General features: G+C 41.2%; 1 protein-coding gene across 1 annotated transcript in view; it reads right to left on the bottom strand.

The window, feature by feature from the left end:
• The window catches only part of NR3C1 (nuclear receptor subfamily 3 group C member 1), a 274,894-nt gene that overhangs the window by 50,571 nt on the left and 202,013 nt on the right, over positions 1-22,310 (bottom strand). Inside the window, exon 5 of the mRNA XM_073620637.1 lies at positions 8,083-8,358. Within this exon, the coding sequence (XP_073476738.1) occupies positions 8,083-8,358 (276 nt within the window). The remainder of the gene's footprint in view (positions 1-8,082; positions 8,359-22,310) is intronic.

The raw sequence follows: 22,310 nt of genomic DNA, 5'->3' as shown, positions 1-22,310 counted from the left end.
ACCGTATCCTCCTGGGCCAATTCGGTGCAATGAGGATCACCAGAATACCCTCATTCTCAATCCTGCAAAGTAGGCTAGGGAGAATCTAAAGGAGCAGAAAGGCATAGACCAGGCTGAAATGATCCCATGGTGCCACCAGAGCTGTGAAGGCCTAAGGGTCCCTGGACCTGGAGACAAACTAGTTTGTTGTTCAATATTGTTGTTCAAGGAGGTCCACATCTAACATTCCTCACCCATGGCAATGGGCTTGAAAGGTCTTTGGATGGAGAGCCCATTATTCCGGATCAAAATGTTGAAGCCTGCCTGCCAAATTTCCACACCTGTAGAGATGTGAAGGCCCGGAAAAAAATCTGAAAAATTCGGAAAAAAAACATTTTTTTTTCCTGAAGGCTTTTTTTGTTTTTTCCCCAAAAATTGGAAAAATTGAAAAAAGAAAAAAAAAATTGTGGAATATTTTATTTTAACATGGTGAATAAAATATTTTAAGACGGGGTGTTCAAATATTTTCCAAATCATTTCTAAAAAAAATGTATGATATCAGATTATTCTCATTTCTGTGCACTGAGTGAGGACAAGCAAGTCCTAGGTAACAAACTGAACCCTCCAATGCAAGAACAGTAAGCATTTCTTCCTTTAGGAGGTGCTGTGCTGCTATTGTAACAAGAAAAGGGTTTCAGTTTTGCTTTTGCATGTTAGTGGGTGTGTTTGGTTTGTTCTGTCCTTTTCACTAGGCCTCAAAAGCATTGGAAGAAAATACAGAGCAACAAAAAGGACCTGAAAGTATATACTTAATTAAAAAAGGTAAAGTAAAAGTTTACATTTATCTGATTCTGAATCCAGAAAACTGAATCATTTAGCTACATTAGTTTATCTTTATAAACTTTTGTGTAAATAATAATTTAAATTACCTCCTTAGGGCTCCCCCCCCCAAGCAATTTTGAACAACCTCTCACCACCTTAGAGGAAATATTCTCAATGGAAGGAGCACTTCCACACGCTCTCGAGCATGTACAACCTTCTGATCACTCACCCGGACTCCCACTTACTAAGTTGCTTAACTGACTGGGAACGTGACTTGAACCGTACATTTAGTCCACAACAAAAACAATGCATCCTCCATTTCACATTAAAATTGTCAATCTGTACAAAAACGCAGGAAACCAATTTTAAAATTTTAACCAGATGGTATAGAACACCAGCGAGATTAAACAAAATTTTCCCAGCAACTTCGGATAGATGCTGGAGGAATGGGGTACACTACTACACGTCTTTTGGACAACAACTATCATAGCACAATTTTGGTCAGAGGTCAAAAAGATTACTCAGAAATTTTATCGGCAAATTCCAGATGACCCTGCCTTCTTCCTCCTCCACATCTCGGCCGCCCCGGCGAGATCCTACAAAAAATCAATTATTCGTCACCTCCTTGACGCGGGCAAATCATGCATTCCACTAAAATGCAAAACCCCACAATCTCCGACTATCGGGATGTGGCTCAGGAAAGTAGAACAAATCAAAAAATGTGAAGACCTAATCCTAACAGCACGGTACCAACAAGAACGATATTCCAAGACGTGGTCACTTTGGAACATGTTTGTCTATTCTGAGGAGGGTCGCAATTTATTTGGAAGCTTGATCACAGACTAAAAAGTAATAGTCCGACAATAAGGCTCTAGAGATCTGAACCCCCTTCCCCACAGCTTTTGCCTTCCCTTCCCCCTCCCTCCCCCCCCTTCCCCTTCCCCTTCATCCTAACTGCCGCTTTCCTTCTACCTACTCTAATTCCTACTTTTCTAGTTCCTTTATTCTGCTTCTCCTCTCTTCTCTCGTGCTCTGTGATTTCACAGTTGCACTTGCTTATTGTTAGTAAATAAAAATGAGAGGAGACGGTCGCATGGGAGTACTGTACTGAACAATGTCGTTCATGTTAAGAGTTAGACAAATTGATGTCTTACCACCTATTTTCTTTCTTTTTCCCTGTATTGCTTCTTGTAAGTTCTGTACACATTGATACAATGTTTATTTTATGTCAAGGGTCCATGGACCGCTCCCTTTGATTAAATAAAAGATTTGTAAAAAAAAAATAATTTAATTACCAGTAATCTGGTTCTTCCCCACCCCCACACACAACCATAGATTAGTGTCTTCTTGCAAAGTAGTCATTTTTTCTTGTTTTTATTCCCTACCAGAGACCAACATCTAGCATATGGAGGCATTTTCACATTACAAGTTCTTCTGAAAAGAATAATGTGATTCTGTAACAGAATGACTTTCAATCTTAAAAAGACAAAAAAGTGCTAATGTAGCATTTTTTTCAATTTTTCCAAAAATTCCCCCCCCCCCCCAAAAAAAAACGGAACAAAAACGGGTTTTTTCCGAGCTACAACATTTCCGGAAATTTTACATCTCTACACACCTGGGATGTGGACAGTGGACAGGGCTGGAAAATGAAGTTCTGTCCATAAGAATATTGAGTCTCCTTCTCTTAGAGGGGCATGACCCCTGGTGCCTCCTCTGTAAACGATCTAGGCCACGGCAACATCTGACTGGATTCTAGTCAGGTGTCCTCATAATACAAGAGTCCAGGATTGTAGGGAAAACCCAATCACCATGACTTCCAGATTATTATTTGAAAATTGATCTTCTGATGACCAAATCCCCTGCACCAACAAGATTTTCAGCACTGCTTCCCAGCCCAACAGATTGACCTCTGCTGCTGTGAGTACATTCCGTGACTGTGAAGGAAAGAGCTGCCCTAACTCCAGCCGGGTTGTAAATACACCACGCTAGGAAAAGTCTAGCCCTCTGGATCAAATGAATATGATGGTACAAGTGTTGAGTCTGATTGTACCATAAGGCCAGAATGTTGAATTTTACTGGGGTTATGACACTGCCTTAAAGGATAAGTTCACCTTTTTTATCATGTTTTATCCATATTCAGGGTATAACATGTAACATGTTACAAATGTACCACTCCCCGCACCCCCTTAATGCCCCATTTTAACAGCCAGAGTGGGATCTTCCCTAAAGAAAATGCAGCTGTGTGGGGCTCTGCCCGCCCGCGTCATTCATTCCCAGTGTTCTGGGAATGAATGGACTGCAACAGCCTTTGTGACTTAAGATGTATGGGCAGACAGCTTACACCGACAGTCTGCAGGAGGCCTGCACAGCATCAGCGATTTGCTGATCACTGGTGCAATGCATTCCAGGATTCCTAAAACAAAAAAATAGTAACTGCACATTTTTTTAGCTGCAAAAAATTGTGCATTTATTATTTTTTGTTAAAAGGTGAACTTATCCTTTAAAGGAGGCCACCATAAGACTCAAAACCCCAGAGGGACATGGAATGAGACAGAAGTTTGTCCTGAGGCAGAAAAATTCTGGAAAAGGATGGGTCCAGTATCAAATCCAAATATTTCAATCTGTAAGATGGGTCCTGTGATAACTTCTGGAGGTACAGCTCTACAGAGCCTGCTGTACCATCTGATAACCAGCAGGGACAGGGAGGGCTGGTACTTTAACAGGGGATCATCCAGGTACCCCAGAATATGAATATTTTGAAAATTCAGTAGTCAGAACCTGGGAAAGCATCCTTGTGAAAACCCAGGTGGGCATGGACAGGACAAAGGGAAGGGGGACAAATTGGTAATGTTTATTCCCACTGCAAAATGTAGATGAGCCGAAAAAATGGGAACATGTAGAAAACTGAGAGGGACGGAAGGAACCATTCCTAAATCCAGAAGTTGAAGACCTAAGGCAACAAGCGAAAAACTAGGCTGGCTGGGAGTAAAAGGGGTTATATAGGGAATGTCCCTGCAGCCTCCTTTTGCCAGTGTCAAATCACCTGAAGATAGCTGAATATAACCTATTAAAGAAGCCTGTGTATTGTAACGTATTGTTATTTTTATTTTGGGATTGCCAAAAGTCTTCCTTTAAAATAAGACACCAGACAGACAGACAAATCAGTAATAACTGATCTGATACCAGTTGTGAGGTGGGGCCTCCATGGATCAGACTTGTTTTTCCAGCACATCCCACAGACGATCAACTAGATTGAGATCTGAAGACTGTGGAGGCCAAGTCAAAACCTAAAACTAATTTTTGTGTTCCTTAAACCATTCTTGAATTCATCAGACCAGGCTACCTTCTTCCACTGTTCGTGTAATACAGGTCTGATACTTACCTGTCCACTGTAGAGGCTTTTGGCTGTGGACACGGGTCAGCATGGGCACCCTGACCTGTCTGCGGTTATGCTTCCCCATGCGCAACAAATGCACTATGTGTTCTGACACCTTTTTATCTGAACCAGCATGAACTTTTTAGCAATTTGAGCTACAGTAGCTCTTTTCATTGAGTGGACTACAGGAGTCAGCATTTGCTCCCCATGTGCATCAATGAGCAATGGCCACCTATGAACCTGTCACCGGTTCAACAGTTTTCCTTCCTTGGACCATTTTTGGTAGGTCCTGATCACTGCAGACCGGGAACATCCCACCAGCACTGAAGTTTCAGAGATCTCTCTGACTCAGTCCTCTAGCCATTACAATTTGGCCCTTGTCCAAGTTGCTCAAATCCTTAAGCTGGGTTCAAACTATTGGGAATTGGATGCAGCTTTCCCTGCATCCAATTCGCATAGCAGAAGATTGTGAGCGTCTCTCTATGGAGCCAGTCCACACATCACTGGAGCAGCTCCGGTGCAATTTGCACAGGAGTCCTGTGCGTCTTTTGGTCCGTTTCAAGTCTGAATTCAGCCATAAATTTGGGCTGTAATCCGACCTGAACTGATGAATGGAGATGCACCGGATGCCCTGCTGTGAGCCGCTATGTGCTCTAGTGTGGACTCAGCCTCAAACTTGTCCATTTTTTCTGCTTTCAACACATCAGCTTCAGGAACAAGATATTTATTTGATGCCTAATATATCCCTCCCACTTTCAGATGCCATTGGAATGAGATAATCATGTTATTCACGCTATCAGTCAATGGTCATAATGTTATATATCGGTGTATAAGGTGTATTGTTTGCCCATAAACAAAGCAGTTACATACTGTACATACTACAGATGCTGATCAGGACTTCCATTGTGCATCTAGATACCACAGTAGTAACAAGGTTGCCCTGATGGAAAAAAACCTCTTGTCAGTAGTCTGGTGCTTTTGAACACCAACTGTCCCTTTTTGAATAAATAAGTCAGAAATTACTGAGGCTGCCCACTATGGCACAGAAGATCAACAACCTCATACATCATCAATAATTGTGGATTGATAAAATCATTAAAGCATTTTTAAAGTTTAAGTCAATACAAACGCAATTTTTTTGAAAAAACTACAATTTTTGAATTAAAAAAATAATAAAACAGTAAAGTTAGCCCAAGTTTTTTCTATATTGTGAAAGATAATGTTACGCCGAGTAAATTGATACCCAACATGTCATGCTTCAAAATTGCGCCCACTCGTGGAATAGGGACAAACTTTGGCACTTAAAAATCTCCATCTGAGACGTTTAAAGATTTCTACAGGTTACCAGTTTTAAGTTACAGAGGAGGCCTAGTGCTAGATATTATTGCACGATCGCGGCAATACGTCACATTTGTGGTTTGAACACCGCTTTAATATGTGGGTGCGCCTTACGTATGCGTTCGCTTCTGCGCGCAAGCTCGGCGGGACGGGGCGCTTTAATTTTTTTTCTTATTTATTTTACTTATTTTTTATTTTTACGCTGTCCATTTTAGAAAAAAATGCTGGGTCACTTTTATTCCTATTACAAGGAATGTAAACATCCCTTGTAATAGAAAAAAAGCATGACAGAGGACAGGACCTCTTTAATGTGAGGTCTGGGGTCAAAAAGACCTCAGATCTAACATTTACACTTAAATGCAATAAAATGTTTCAATAAAAAAAAATTTCCCCTTTAAGACCATTGGGCGGAAGTGTCATCCATCCGTCATCGAGTGGGGGCCATCATTCCCTCACTCGACTACATGCTTCGCAGAGGAAAGGACCTGATTGTCTCCGCCACTAACGACTGTTCCGGTAAGCAGTGGAGACCACCGGGGAGTGGCGGGAGGGGGCGGGCACCACTCCCGCTACCGATAACAGTGACCACTTTTATCCGAAAGTGAACCGCCCACCGTTTAAAAAAATACTGGGGTTATGGCAGCTATCTGCTGCAATAACAACAGTATTCAACGTCAAAGGATCGATGTATATATCGACAGCGGGCAGTCCGTAAGTGGTTAAACTCATTGCAAGTGCAGAAAAATAACGATTACTAATGATGTGCCAGAAATATAGTATGTTCTTTCCTTCCTCTTTGACATGACACTAAAAATCTCATGCACACACAGCCACAGCCCTCTGCTTGTGCTTCACTTCCTCATCTCCATAACCCCTCCTTGTGCACAGGTAGAAAGCACAGGATCAACTCACAAGATTCTTGGCAAAATCAACAGGTATTTTTTGGGCTTATCAAATAAATATAACAAAAACACTTTAGCAGATCAAAATGAAAAAAATAAGAGAAGTTTATGGTAAGGCCTTATCTACACTAGTGTTGGGGGGAAGAACACATGGCTGAGCTGCGTTATTACAGCCATCCTCCGCTCCTCCTTATGCCGCAGCATAAATTATTCCAGCTGTCATGATCCATTCAACTGAAAGGGGGCACCCCGTAGCCAAGTGCAGTACACAAAGTTACTGCACTCTAGTGCAGGTTTAAGGTTTTAACACAAGCGATGTGGAGGCATTACAACGATCAAATGCTTTTGAAGAGAAATCCAAAAGCAGATTGCTGATCAGAGAGTAACGCTAGTGTAAACTAGCCCTTAAAGTTTGTGTACGCTTTAAATACAACACATGCCTGAATTCCATCTTTATGCGATTTTCCTTTAATACTTTTGTAAAGCAGCATGCAGACTGGGAAACAGAGTGTCAGCACTGGGAGTCTATAAGGCCTCGTTCACACAAGTGGCCAGGAGGAGGTAAAACAAGCCGGTTGAGCAGTGATTTTACTACCCTCGGTTTGTCTGCCTGAACATGGACATCCAGCTGCTTACGGCTGCACACACACTACAGCTGCAATGCTAAGCTTCCTGGTCGTGAGAAAAGCCTATGTGACTTTCAGTGGGCATTACCACTGCTGAATGTGACCAATTTAAGTCTATGGGACCATGCCACAACTGCCTTGTGACTGAATGCAATTTTGGTGAAGTAGTGTGGCATTTACACGGTTAAATCATGTGGTGAAGATGCAACATCACACCTCCTAGCCACCTGTCAATTGTCCCCTGAAAAGTGATACAAACGTGGATCACTGTTCAGAGGGCAGCACAAATATGAATGAGCCTTGAGCGTTCTACTGCTTGGACACATAATATTGTGTGAGAGCACAGGGATAATCTCACCAGTGTGTAGTTGCTATTACTCCTTCTCTGTCCAATCAGAAGGCTGCTGGTGTGTCCTTGACCAAGCTGTACTACCGTAAAGCAAACATGTCCCACATTCAGCAAACATGTCCCACATTCTCACAATGTGAATGTGCTGATCAAAAAACAAAAACAATCAAAAATCAAAATATAGACAATGATTCTCAGTGCCTCATCGAAGCTTACTTTCACTTGGCTATAGAGCCCTCAGTTTGGAGCATGAGTCTCACTTACTTGTGGTGCTAGGACCTGTCCAATGAAAGAGCCCAACTAAACTGCAAATCAGGGCCCTGGCTGCGCTGTTTGCCAGGGGCTACCTGGATCAAAAAATTGGTGAACAGAATTAGAAACGTTTTCCAACTGTGCATTGAGCTGCTAGAGTACATTTTTATTTCCAAGGTAAACTCAATAACTGTACAGAGGTGAAGAGGCCCATCGTTCAATAAAGAAACCATGCCTTATTTATGCAGATGACATATTATTATGCAGTTTTAGAAGATTTTCATAGTTCTACCAAAGCTTATGTGAAAGGTAAAACAAGTTATTAATTTGTATGCTTTTGTGTGATAACCAAAGCTACCATTCAATTTAGTTTTATAATATACCAAAATTTACAAACAATTTGAAAGACAACATTTTAAGTTATAAAAAAAGGGTTACCTGGAATTGCCTTTGCCCATTTTACCGCAGATACCACCTGGCGGCCCCCGAGCATGTTCAGAGAAGACATAACACGCCATGCAGTCTCTGGCAACGTGCCGTCGTACCCTGAGTACAATACTTCTGGCTCAATGGCCTCCAATAAGGAGATCAGGGTAGGTGTAAGTTGTGCTACAGAGGCAGGGACAATGCTCTTTACTGAACTTTCAGGTAGCTCACGAACTGCTGTTGTGTTAGACTGCTGTATACCTTTTATCTTCTTCTTTGTTTTGCGTGCTGTAGGAAAAGAATATAAAAAAATATTTTAGTAAACATTTTCCTTATCTTTTATACTACTGTCAAAACTCACCCCCCCCCCATTTTTGACAAAGTGTGAAATGTTTAGAACCTACGTCAGCATTTTCATTTTACTGCTGTTTGGGTCCCAATTGGGCAAATTTCCAACATTTCCTGTTCTGGTAACAGGGAGTCAATGGAACAGGAAGTTCAACAAAAACACTATTTTAGTAGAGTTCTAAAATCTGTCAGGTCTTTATTTTTGTATGTATGTCCTGGTGCTGGTAACTCCAGTTTCCTATCCTTTTGTTCTGATATCAGGAAGGAAGGAAGGAAGGAAGGAAGGAAGGAAGGAAGGAAGGAAGGAAGGAAAGAAGGAAGGAAGGAATGTCACTAGTGGAGTTACAGCCTGCATAAAAATTAGATTTTTTTTTTAACTTGCCATAAAATCCCTTCCTTTAAGTTCATTGAAAGACATTTTAACTTGAGAACATCTGAGAGATCCCATGACATGTCTGCTCATAGTTTAAAAATCACAGTACCACAGTTACCTGCACCAAGCTGGACCCAAGAGGCTCACCAGAATGCACTCTTGAGCTCATGGAACAAAAAAAAAAAGGATTGCAAAGAGAAAAGACATTTCTCCAGGTACTGATCCCAAGAAGCTACTAAGGCAACCGCTACTCCAACAGGGGATCTTGTGCCTGTAGACAAAACTGTCCAGTGCATCATGGAAATTGGAGACCAGAATGTTCACACAAAACAGAGGTGGCATTGAAGTGAAGGTAACAAAAGAACATATAAATATGCCAATATGTTGACCACATAACCCAGAAGATCCCCCTGAGGAGGGAAAGGAATGGATCACACACAGAATTTTTGGGCTTGATGTAGAAAATTAGAGCCTACAGAACAATGATGAGGAGGATACCCCCTTTGGTATAAGGACAGGAAAAAGCTGTAACAAGGCCCAAAAACCTTACGCCATATGGACAGGGAAAGCAGGAGGGGGCAGGTAGCAGAAAAATAAGAGTAGCAAACAAAAAAACTGCACTGGAAGTGTACCTCAGGCTAAATGTGATCAAAGAGAATGAAAAATAGGAGGCAGTCATCCCAGCTAGAGGCCCAGGCTTCTTTAGCAGGGGTCCTAACCCCAGAGTCACTGTTCAGGGCAAGTGTCTGAGGCAGCTCTGAGGAGACATCGTCATTGCATTCCACCCCTCACACTCATCATCTCTTGCTGGCAAATGGGAACACGGTTCTATCACCTAGGTAACTAACACTCGTGGGAGGACAAGGTAAGGAGGAGGAGGAGGAGGAGGAGAACTACAAAACAAACCGATCACCATGTAAAAAAAATGGTGGTCACAAAGTTGCAGCCTCAATTGCCATTCACTATAGTGTGCACACCCCGCAGGTGGGTCCGTAGTGTGATGTAGACTCCAGCCACCCAGGAAAAGAGCTGGATAGGGTTTCATAATAAGGCACATTGGCCAAGGTAATGAGGCCTGAATCGCGAGGGTAAGAGGGGAGGGAGGCAAACAGGAATCTTTAGTGCTAAAAACATGCTAGCAACAAGAAGAGAGACTCCCGAGTAGTGAGCTCCAAAAGTCCCAGTGTCAATAAGATGCTACTACAATCCAGTGGTCAGATATTAAGATCTACACTGTGTCCTTCAATGTAGTTAATAGAAAAACTTGATGTCTTCTGTTCTGTATTCAAAACATAAAAAAAAGCTCCAATGAGCATACTTTATGTGGACATTAACACTATAGATGATTTTACGATCATTAACTGTAAAAACGATTGTTACTAATTGAGCTGACAAGACCTCCAACTGGGCAAGATGATTCTTGTTTGTAAGCAGAGCTCATTAAGCAGATATTTCAATAAACACGTACAACAGGGCTTACAGAGAGAAAATAATGTCTCACGATCCCCTTTTTGCTAGGCAGGATTCACATCACTTGTATGTTGCTTTTATTGTACACTGACATGCTATCTGAGTTACTAGCTATGGGACCCATAAAATAAGTATTTTATGGTATTTTAAGTATTTTTAGCACCATGGCTTGATGCCACATCCATCAGTTAGTAACAAGAAATCGGAAGGTATAGGAAAGTATCCTGCTCCCCAGAGGGAAAACTTTAATGCAACATACACACTTATACTAGTGGTTGTACACCCTGTACAACCACTTTTACCTACAGGTAAGCCTATATATTAAGGCTTACCTGTAGGTGCTTGAAATATCTCCTAAACCTCCACGGTTTAGGAGATATTTCCGAAAAAGCCGAGCGCTGTCATTGGCGCATGTGGCCTTTAGAAAGGGTACATTGTGCCGTTTCTAATAGGGGTCATGCCATGACTGTCAGCTTCCACGCGCATTCGCGGGAGTGACGTCATGCAACTCCGGCCAGTCACAGAGCCGGAGTTCGTGGCCCTGAAAGGAAGAGGGGTGAAGATGGAAGCTCGCTGGTAATGGGGACAACGGAGACATTGCAGGCTTCGGTTTCAGGTAAGTGACACATAATGGGCTAGTATGCAATGCATACTAGCCCATTATGCTTTACCTTTGCAGGGAAATAAAGTGGAAGTAAAACCCGCCAGGGTTTATGTCCTCTTTAACCGAAGTTGAGATCACTCATTAGGACACACGTTAAATAGAGGTTCAATGTCTCTCTGAAGAGTTACTTATCCTATGATGCAACATGCCACATAATCTGAAATTAGTATTTTCTAAACATTTGAGCTGACAGTATTAAAGCAGAACTCTAGACAAAACATTGTTATCGTCTGGAGAAGAATGAGAACAAGTTGAAACCACAGCCAGGTTTTACTGCCATCAGTCTTCCCGTTGGGGAGATTTCCCCTTATTTCCCATTGTGTGACCAGGACAAAAAGCAAGGGAAATCTCCCCCAAACACCAACTGCAATAAAACACTTTTGATATTAGAATGGAGAAGAGCTGTCTATTTTTTGTATGTCCTCACTGGCAAGATTTAGTTATAACATTTCCCAAGGGGGACATATACAGTGATAAAAAACCCGTCAGAGGTTTCAACCATTTCTCATGCTATCCAAACAAATAACTGATTTTCAGAAATACACTAGAATTGGTGACTATTAAACCAATTTATCCTACAAAATAAACTTTTAAATATGAACCTAATTAAGGCCTTATACACACTGGTTTATTTCAGATGCTGTTTCTCCTGACAGGAGAAAATCAGAGTTATAAACATATCTAAGCTGCATTTTTTCAAACCAGTTTAGGCGAGTTTAGCAGTATTTGGGCATTTAGTTATTTCATTGGCCAGAATTTTCATTCATTGCGTCTAGTGTTTAGGGACGTTTTTGCTGCGTTTGACGTGTTTCTGTAACAACACTCCTCTCCTAAATGCGATTCTTTTGCATTCATGAGTAGAGCACTTTACTGCCTCTAAATTTTGCTGCCCCTAATCTCTGGTAAAAGCCTATGTGTGCATGGCACATAGGGGTTGATTGACTACCATATGGAGCTGCACCAGATTTTGCACTCTCCAGTTTTAGTAAATCAGGTTCTAACTTCAGCTTGTTCAATTAAGCGTTGACAAAAAAAAAACAAAAAAACTGGAAGCTTATTGGTTTCTATACATAGGTGCACCTGAATTTGCACTCTCCAGTTTTAGTAAATCGACCCCATAGGCTTTTATTGAGTTGAGTTCAGGAACTTTGGCAAAAAAAAAAAAAAAACACCAAAAACTGCTAAACGTAAGTTTATGAACAGCAGTGTGTATGCATTAAATATTAAATTAAGTGCATTACAAAATGATATATTGGTGATGAAATCTTCAGACCAAGACAAGCACATAGTGGGGTTGATTTACTAAAGGCAAATCCACTTTGTACTACAAATGCACTTGGAAGTGCAGTCACTGTAGATCTGAGGGGAAGATCTGAAATGAGGGGAAACTCTGCTGATTTCTATCATCTAATCATGTACAAACAAAAATGTTGTTTTTAATTTTCCTTGCGTGTCCCACTCAGATCTACAGCAACTGTACTTCCAAGTGGATTTGCCTTTAGTAAATAAACCCCAATAAGTCTAACAAACGAGAATACACTGCAGAACATTTAAGCATGTCAAATAATATGCATCAACACATAAAAACAACAAACAGCAGTTACTAAAATAAAGATGTTCATTTTGGTGTAAAGCACCTGCTTCCGAACTAAGTCACTCCTTACTGAAGCAGAAGTTCTCGGTTATATTAATGCTGTAGGTCGCAAAATTTTCTGCAGCCTGGGGATGGATAGCAATGCAGTTGCTGCTCTGGTTAAATTTATCCCTAAGGATCAGCAATTCTGTACAGTGTCCTGTCAATCGATGCTTCTAATTTACCAGTAATCTATAGTGAATTAATTTGTTTTTCAAAGTAATGTAGGTACACAGCTCTTAAAGAGTCCATCTATTACCTCACCATTCTATGTGTTAAAAAAAGGCAAAGAAAAAGAACTGGTGCAATTATCCTAACTATGCTGTTTATATAACTTACAACACTCCATATATAAGATGCATTACCAAAATCTACTACAGGCAGCAACCAGGTGATTGTGGGTCTCAGTAACACCCAAGAGCTGCAGGAGGTCAGATGTGCAGGCTGTCTAGAAATTTTGATATTTAACCATTTTCCGCCGTAGGTCATATATATACAACATCAGGTTGAAGAGGGTCTACCAGGATCACGACTGCAGTTACAGTCATGATCCCGGTATATAAAATTTTTTAGCCGCCAATTATTTTTCTAGTAAAAGTGACCTGAGCGACTATACAGCTACTGGATAACTTTTACAGGTGGCAGAATGGGTCCTCTTCCTGTCGTCACCTTTACTGGGCTCTCCTGTCTCATCGAGGAGCCCCGTAAAGATGTGACCGACTGTATCTGATGCTGTACACACAGTGAAAGGAACTTATGTTGTTCCTTTCCCTTTGTGATCTCAGAAACCATAAGAGATGAGGATTTCAAAGTGTTGCCTATGAATATTTTTGAGTACTGTAGTTTGTTGCTGTTCCACAGGTGTGCACACTTTAAAAGCGTAACACCCTTGGTACCTATTTACTCGGCATCTCATCTTTTATATTTTACCAGAAAATTGAGTATTAGATGGTGTTTGTGTTCACTAATATCAATTTAAGGTGCACTTTTTCCCAAAAATCTGTGTTTGAAAAACTGCTGAGCAAATATCGTGTGACATTAAAATCGCTAATTCTTTAGGGCCTCAGCTTAAAAAAAAACCACATATTTGTTTGAAAGTTCTAAGTAATTTCCTACCAAAAAAAAAGCAGACTTTTACATGTATGGCAGAAATGTCAGAATTAGCCCAGGGCTCAAGCAGTTAAAAAAAAAGTCCACCCATTCCTAGGTTCAGCAAATTTTGTATAACGGACTTTCGGTATAGCAAAGAATAACAGCTAAGCATTTTTTAATGTCATGTATTTTTCCACACTTTTTTTTTAGGTTTTATGTGTTTCTTCTTTAGGTTTTGTCTATTCTTCTCTTCTTTTTTTTGGTAAGGCTTTCAGCTAAGCACAAGCCATGCTCAAGGTGTCTGCTTTTACCTAAATTACCCATGAAAGCTCCTTTAAACTCTATTAAAATATAAAAAAGTGCAGAAACTTTTTGAAGACCCCTTTGTATAAGGTGACTGTGGGTTGTTTTTAAATAGCATTTGTAAACCTCGCAATCTTTGAAATAAAGTCCCCTGCTCACACCTGGCAGTCACGCACATTCCCACAGTGCTTGATAATGTGTCTTTCTTGCAGGCATGCTACAGTGCCATTCATTCCTAATAGCACCCAAACGTACCTTGCTATCACACGTCCGTTGCAGTGGGCAAAAAAGCAAGGTAATAAAGCACTATAGGTTTTGGTGAGATGCGTTTTAGATTGAAAGGTGCACATGCATGCAACTGCCACTCATTAGGCAGCCCATTGAAATAGATTGGCTGTCCAAAACCACTGTACAAACACAAGTGTGGACCCAGGACAAAAATCATACCATAATTGAAAATGTTCTCAAAGGAAGGCAAAGCATGGGACATATATAGATATATATATCTATATATGTTTGTGTTAGAGGAGGATATTTGCAAAGCTCAGTATTTTGCAGCTTACAGCTGAAGGATTTTGCAAGGTGCAATTTTTCTTGTTTTTTCTTGTTAATGCACAGTGACAACTGCAGAATCCAAAAAAAATTAAAGGTATAAACAAAAAAGATACTCTCCTGCACTTGTGCGGTGGGGCCTTAGTGAAGGTGGTAGTATTTCCTGGTGATGTAAATGTAAAATGATCATGCATACCCTGCTGCCTAAGCCGATTAGGGGAAGTCCAAAGTACTACGCAAGGAAAAGAAAAGAAAAGGAAGGTGCGTGGCCTGATGCATGAGTCCTTGAAAGAAAGATTATTTTAAACAAAATGTTATATACAAAAAGAAATACTACGTATTCATGAATGTGGATACATAACAATAGTAATGATAAGGGCAGCACAGTGGTGTAGTGGGTAGCACCCTCGCCTAGCAGTAAAAAGGGTCGCTGGTTCGAATCCCAACCACAACACTACCTGCCTGGAGTTTGCATGTTCTCCCTGTGCCTGCGTGGGTTTCCTCCGGGTACTCCAGTTTCCTCCCACACTCCAAATTTGCTTCTTTTCAAAATTGGCCCTAGTATATGAATGCGAGTTGGAGACCTTGGATTGTGGGCTCCTTGAGGGTTGGGACCAATGTGAGTGTGCAATGTATGTGTGGAGTGCTGCGTAAATTGACAGCGCTATATGGGTACCTTAAATGAATAGGGATAATTGTAGACATGCACCCACACTCACTCAGGTTGAACTGGATGGACTGGTGTCTTTATTCAACCTTACTAACTATGTAACTATGATAACACTTGATAGAATAGTATAAAATGATGCCCATACAAGGGGTAAAAATTAAGTGATCGGCTAATGCGTTTCAAGGGTTTTCCTCTTCCTCAGAGCCTTAGAAGACCAAGTCTGCTTCCTGGATCCAGCTCGCACATCACACAGCTGCATTGCCCCTCCGAGCATCCATACTATGAGCAGTAACACCGCTAAGTGCTGCATCATAGCAAAGGATCCTGCACATAGGTGGACCGTCGGGAGAGCCCAGTCATGGACCATAATAAAGAGAGAAGCTGCACACCAGGATTAACTATTGGGTCTTCAAGACCAACAACAAACAACAGACGACTTGATCTTTATAACCCCATCTACGGTGTTGAGAGCGCTGTGATGTAGAAGGAAAATTGCTCCAGCAAAGGAGAATTCTCTCGTAAGGTCATACCACCCATCCAAAGCTATACCACTCATCCAGTCTTCTCTCTCTCTCTCTATATATCTATATTAGGGCTGGGAAAATTAAAGATTAATTCCTCAATTAATCGTTAATTTTTTTGGATTGATCAAAATTCTTTTGATCGGTACTCACCTCTCCACCTGCTTCCAGGTCTTCAGGGAGTTCTGTCGGAGAGTCGGTGAAGTCACGGACATCGGCGTCACCGGACTCCTCCCCCTTCCCCAAGTGCCTCCGTCTGCTAACAAAAGAAAGGGAGGAGGAGTCCGATGACGTTGATGTCCGTGAAATCATAAATTGAGGAAGACAGATCCTAATGATTTGATTGATCTCACTGGTCAAAGTATTCATATAAACATCTATGTAAATCCTGGACTTGGTTATGAAAATCAATATAACTGTGGGCTTTCCTGGCTGTAAGTCAGTTTGACAATGAACTGAAATTGATTGGTTATCCAGCAATCAAGAACCATTTATGATGAGGGCACTTTTTTCCAAAGAGCTGACACTTTGCTGTCTCAGCAGGTGATTGATGCATCTGGCTCTCCATCGGTCCCCCTGATGCACAACTGTGCTATTTAAATAGACTGTAGGGTGACGCGTAGCCCCGCCCCGCTGAGGAAGTTCTGATTGAACGTAACGCGTATGGGGGAAGAGCTACGCATGACGTCAGCTAAAAGTAGTTGGATCTGTATGTGCATTATAATTAATCAAAATTAGTCGATTAAAAAAAATTGATTAATCGAACACGAAAATTTGAATCAGTAACAGCCCTAATATATATAGATAGATATATCTAGATATATCTATATAGATATATATATAATACACTCAAAGGAAGAGGAAAACCCTTGAAACGCGTTAGCCAATCATTAAATTTTTATCCCTTGTAGGGGCATCATTTTATACTATTCCATCAAGTGTTATTATCATTACTAGTCTTATGTATCCCCATTCATGAATATGTAGTATTTCTTTTTGTATATACCATTTTGTTTAAAATAAACTTTCTTTCAAGGACTCAAGCATCAGGCCACACGCCTTCCTTTTCTTTTACTTACAGAATCCAAAAAATGTAGCAAGATCTAGTGCATATATTCTAGCTGTAAATGCGTGAACACAGTTATCTAAATGACTTGTAATGCAAATAACTGGTATACCCTAGTATCCAGTTCTGATCTGTCAACAACTGGGTTGGGAATGTTCTTGCAGCAAAATGACATGGTAATCAGAATTCTTTCCTTCAAATTCCATTGAAAGCTTCTTACCCTTCTGTTATGTAAGGCGAAATAAAAAAAAAAAAAAAACCACGAGCAGAACCGAAAAGTGGCAAGAGATATGCACACAAAAGTATCACACTGTCCAACAGCTGATATCATGGCTCCAATGGAATGTGGCACATAACACCAAACAGCCCAGTGTAAACACTTTCATAATGCTGTGACATATTCTACTACAACACTAGCAATGAACATTTACTATACTTTTGGTATTTCCAGAATACTAAAATGAAATTCATTTAATTTTACTATTGCAAGAGTTTTGATAAATATAATAGCACAATTTATCTACTGTGCTTTTGGAGAACTTTTTAAGGAAATGTAAATCATAAAGTGACATTTAGTTTTCTAAAGCACTGCACCTTATCAACAGTTACCATTTGTTTATCCTGTTCCCGAAAACGTGCAGCCACTGAGTGGGTGGCTGCATATATGGGTCCAAAGGGAACGGTTTTCTGTGCTGACACTGCGCTCCCAGCACAGTACATTAAAATGTCACTGGAAGCTCCTGGTCCATATTTGTGATTAGAAGCTTCCGATCATATGAATGCTGTGACAGCCAAAGTGGTCACATAATTGGAACGCCTGCCTTCAAAGGGGGGGGAGAAGCGGTGGGAAGGGGTTAAACAAAATACTTATGTTCTCCTTTCTCTTTGGTTGCATCTCAGTGGTGCTAAACTCCTGCAGCTATTCCCTGTCTACATAAATGCAATCTGGTGATGGCAGCATGGCATTTTTCAGGTGAGAAATGTGGACCATGTCTATGTAATATTTATTGAAATGGCCTCTTGCAGTCTCCATCAGAAGCTCGTGTGACAGGGTGACTGCACAGAACAAACTGCAGAGCACAAATGGGAGACAGCATTATCTCCCCCAATAAGAGCAAGTGCCAGAACAAGGTCCTTTACGACAATCATCAACTATTTATAGTTATTATTTATTAAGCTGCAGATTAAATATAATATTTTTAAGTATATACACGAGTATAAGCCAACCCGAATATAAGCCGAGGCACCTACTTTTACCACAAAAAACTGAGAAAACTTATTGACTCGAGTATAAGCCTAGGGTAAGAATGCAGCAGCTACTGTAGGTGGAAAAAGAGGGTCCAAAATGCCCATTTGCAGCCTCACTGTGTCCATCTGCATGCCTCAGCCTCCCTCACTGTGTCCAGCTACATGCCTCAGCCTCCCTCACTGTGTCCATCGGCATGCCTCAGCCTCCCTCACTGTGTCCATCTACATGCCTCAGCCTCCCTCACTGTGTCCATCTACATGCCTCAGCCTCCCTCACTGTGTCCATCGGCATGCCTCAGCCTCCCTCACTGTGTCCATCGGCATGCCTCAGCCTCCCTCACTGTGTCCATCGGCATGCCTCAGCCTCCCTCACTGTGTCCATCGGCATGCCTCAGCCTCCCTCACTGTGTCCATCGGCATGCCTCAGCCTCCCTCACTGTGTCCATCTACATGCCTCAGCCTCCCTCACTGTGTCCATCTACATGCCTCAGCCTCCCTCACTGTGTCCATCGGCATGCCTCAGCCTCCCTCACTGTGTTCATCGGCATGCCTCAGCCTCCCTCACTGTGTTCATTGGCATGCCTCAGCCTCCCTCACTGTGTTCATCGGCATGCCTCAGCCTCCCTCACTGTGTTCATCGGCATGCCTCAGCCTACCTCACTGTGTTCTTTGGCATGCCTCAGCCTACCTCACTGTGTCCATCGGCATGCCGAGTAGCCTGAATATATCACAGCGCCGGAAGATAATACTGCTGCAGATGGGGACAGCGCCGGGAGGACTCGAGTATAAGCCGAGGGGGGCATTTTCAGCACAAAAAAATGTGCTGAAAACTCGGCTTATGCTCGAGTATATACGGTAGTTTTATATCTAAAAACAGAATTATAAGTCCCATGGTTCATTGGTGATCACAGGGCATCGGAAATATGCTTGTTGCAAGCTAAAAGAGAATTAAGTATGTACTATGTGTATTATAGGTCAGTACAATGAACTGAACAAGGAACTTCGGCTTCCTACGTTTAGTTTAATCTAACTTGGTTCTCAGACCAGGCAAGGTAAAGAGAAGAAGAGACTTAAATGAAGAGATGCTTTCTTATGTAGCAACAAGCTTCTTTTTTTGCTCTTGTAAATATAGTATAATAGTTTAAATGTTAAATACTATTTTTATGATAACCATAAAGCGAAGCACCACCCAAAAAGGTAAGTTCTGCTTTAAGGCCCCCTCCCCAGCTCCTGTTTATGAAATGGAGCTTTTGGGGGGGGGGGACGGGTACCCAATTTTGACAGGAAACCGCTCCCACTTCTGCTTTGATCGCCTTAGGCGATCAGAAGTGGAAGTTCTCCTTCCTTCCTCCCGAAGCAAAGTCTTCTGGGACACATGACAGGTTACAGAAGACTTCGGGGAAATGACTAGTCAATTTTCAAAGGCACATTTCAAATGTAAAAAAAGAAGAAAAAAAACACTGAAAAAAATATATGTATACAGTAGTATGTGGTTACCTTTTATTTATTATAATAGGCAGCAGGGTACATACAAATAAAGTAAGAGATTAGGGATAAGACACCGGTCTATAGCAATGTGGCAAATAAGTTTTCCTGGTTTACCAGGCAACATACAAAGACTAACCACTTCTTTAAATGGAACAAATCAACATATATCCACTTCTTGTTATTCTGGACTTAACTGTGGTAGAGTGCTTAACCCAAGTTTGATGGAGGTTCAGAACTGATCAATCAATAGCTAAAGTAAGGGGGCTCTCTTGCCAGGTGGAGCCCCGACAGAGTCCCTGGAAAAGTCAGCTAATATGGAGTTAAAGGATGAGTGTACCAAGTCAGAGGGATCTATCCAGATATAATGTTTATTGGTGACAATAGAATAGGCTATCAAGGGTTGACAGCCAATGTGTTGCTGTACAAATATCCCATTATCAGGACTTTTAGGAAGTTATAACACTACACACAGAAGATGAAAACGGTGTCTCAGGCTGTGTACAAGGTAGTAGATTAAGACAAGAAGAAGCCAGAAAGTGGGCAGATGAAAAAACGGGTTCTCTGCTCGACTGCCAAAGTAACTTACTACTAGTTGCACTTTAACATAACTTTGCTGCTGTACACTACATATTATGTTTTTCATTGATCACAGTATGAATATACACAATGTATTAATTCTAAATTATAGTATATAAAAAGTATATAGCACAATAAAAAAATGAGCGTCATGATAATCCCCCATTGCCAGGGAACATCAGACAGATTCTGCTTGTGCAATACTGAGAAGAAACAGACTCTGGATTTCTGAATTCTGCCATATATCAGTGACTGTTGGGGTGTGCTGGTAGCATAAACAGTGCTTTTTTTTCCATACATGGGATAATTTTTTTTCACTGAAAAGAGTGGAGGTACAGTATAGATTCATACTTGAAGGAGTTCTTCCTTCAAGTGTAATGTATTTAAACCCATGAACAACCATTTCATATAATGTAGCTTAGATTTTTTTTTGTCAGTTTTTTCACTTTTTATTTTTCAGTTTTTTTTCTCCCTATTTTTACTTGGTGATCCTGCCAGTAACACACTTTCTATTCTACGCTTACTCACTGTATTCTTTCAATGGAGAAGCAGCATTGTCACAATAAAATGGGACTACAAAACATTTCCTCTCTATTCTTCTTCATAATAAAGGTACAAGGTATTTTGTAGTCCAAAGAGAAATTTAGACTTGTCTGATAATGTTTGAGATTTCAGTGCAGCTCTGTCAGCTCACTACTTGAAGTTATAAGCTCACAGGATTTCTAGAAGGAAAAGCAGTTGTTTTTGCAATTAATAAACAGATATAATAAAGCACTCTTTATTGTAGGTAGGTACCGTGAATTTCTCCTATACGTGCACAGTTTAGGAGATATTCACTGTATCCACATGTGCCAACATCATCGACGTTACCAGGACGACATTTCGTCACAGTGGTGTGCCGGGACCGCTGCAACAGCATTGTTCTAAGTTAAGCATTCCATAATGAGCTAGTATGCGATGCTCAAAATTCGGGCTGAAATCGGACCTGAAACGGTGAACAGGGACGCACCAGATCCCTGCTGTGAGCCAATGCGTTCTCCAATGTGAACCCAGCCTTAGACTTGGTAGCTTTAATAAATGCAATTACTCAATTGCTTAATAAAGAAAAAGTCATCATTGACAGGACTGTTTTTTTCTCATACTTTGGAAGGGAAGTGGATGGGTTAGAGCCTTGCTTTTGTGGTCCTTAACCACTTGCTGCCCGTATGACGACGGGACGGTGCAGCTGTTGTTCTGGGCCGCCGTCATATGACGGCGCAGCCTTCCAGGCAGCCCAGGGGGCGCGCGCGCGCCGCATCGATCCGTTCCCGGTGCGCGTGCCCGTCGGCCGCGATGTCCACCGGGCACCCGCGATTGCCCGGTAAACGAGCAGGACCATGGATCTGTGTATGTAAACACACAGATCCACATCCTGTCAGATGGGAGGAGACCGATGGTGTGTTCCTTGTACAGAGGAACACCGATCGGTCCCTCCCCTTGTGAATCCCCTCCCCCTACAGTTAGAATCACTCCCTAGCAACACGAGTAACCCTATAGCGCCCCCTCCTGGTTAACCCCTTCATTGCCAGTCACATTTATACAGTAATCAATGCATTTTTATAGCACGGATCGCTGTATAAATGTGAATGGTCCCAAAAATGTGTCAAAATTGTCTGATATGTCCGCCACAATATCGCAGTCACGATAAAAATCGCTGCCATTACTAGTAAAAAAAAATAATATAAAAATGCTATAAATCTATCTCCTTATTTTGTAGACCCTATAACTTTTGCGCAAACCAATAAATATACGCTTATTGCAATATTTTTTACCAAAAATATGTAGAAGAATACGTATCGGCCTAAACTGAGGAAAACATTTGTTTAAAAAAAAAAAAATTTGGATATTTATTATAGCAAAAAGTAAAAAATATTGTGTTTTTTTTCAAACTTGTCACTCTTGTTTTGTTTATAGCACAAGAAATAAAAACCGCAGAGGTGATCAAATACCACCAAAAGAAAGCTCTATTAGTGGGGAAAAAAATTATAAAAATTTCATTTGGGTACAGTGTTGTATGACCGCGCAATTGTTATTCAAAGTGCGACAGCGCTGAAAGCTGAAAATTGACTTGGGCAGGAAGGGGGTGAAAATGACCTGTATGGAAGTGGTTAATGGGGTGATATCATAATGACACAGCAGAAAAAATTGAAAAAACCTCCCCAAAGTGAGGGGTTTTGCTATTGGAATATTTCCTCTC

The sequence above is a fragment of the Aquarana catesbeiana genome, linkage group LG03 (genome assembly GCF_042186555.1).
Source record: "Aquarana catesbeiana isolate 2022-GZ linkage group LG03, ASM4218655v1, whole genome shotgun sequence".
Classification (NCBI taxonomy): domain Eukaryota; kingdom Metazoa; phylum Chordata; class Amphibia; order Anura; family Ranidae; genus Aquarana; species Aquarana catesbeiana.
Note: the sequence above shows the minus strand (reverse complement) of the source record. Positions and strands in the feature narration are given on the sequence as shown.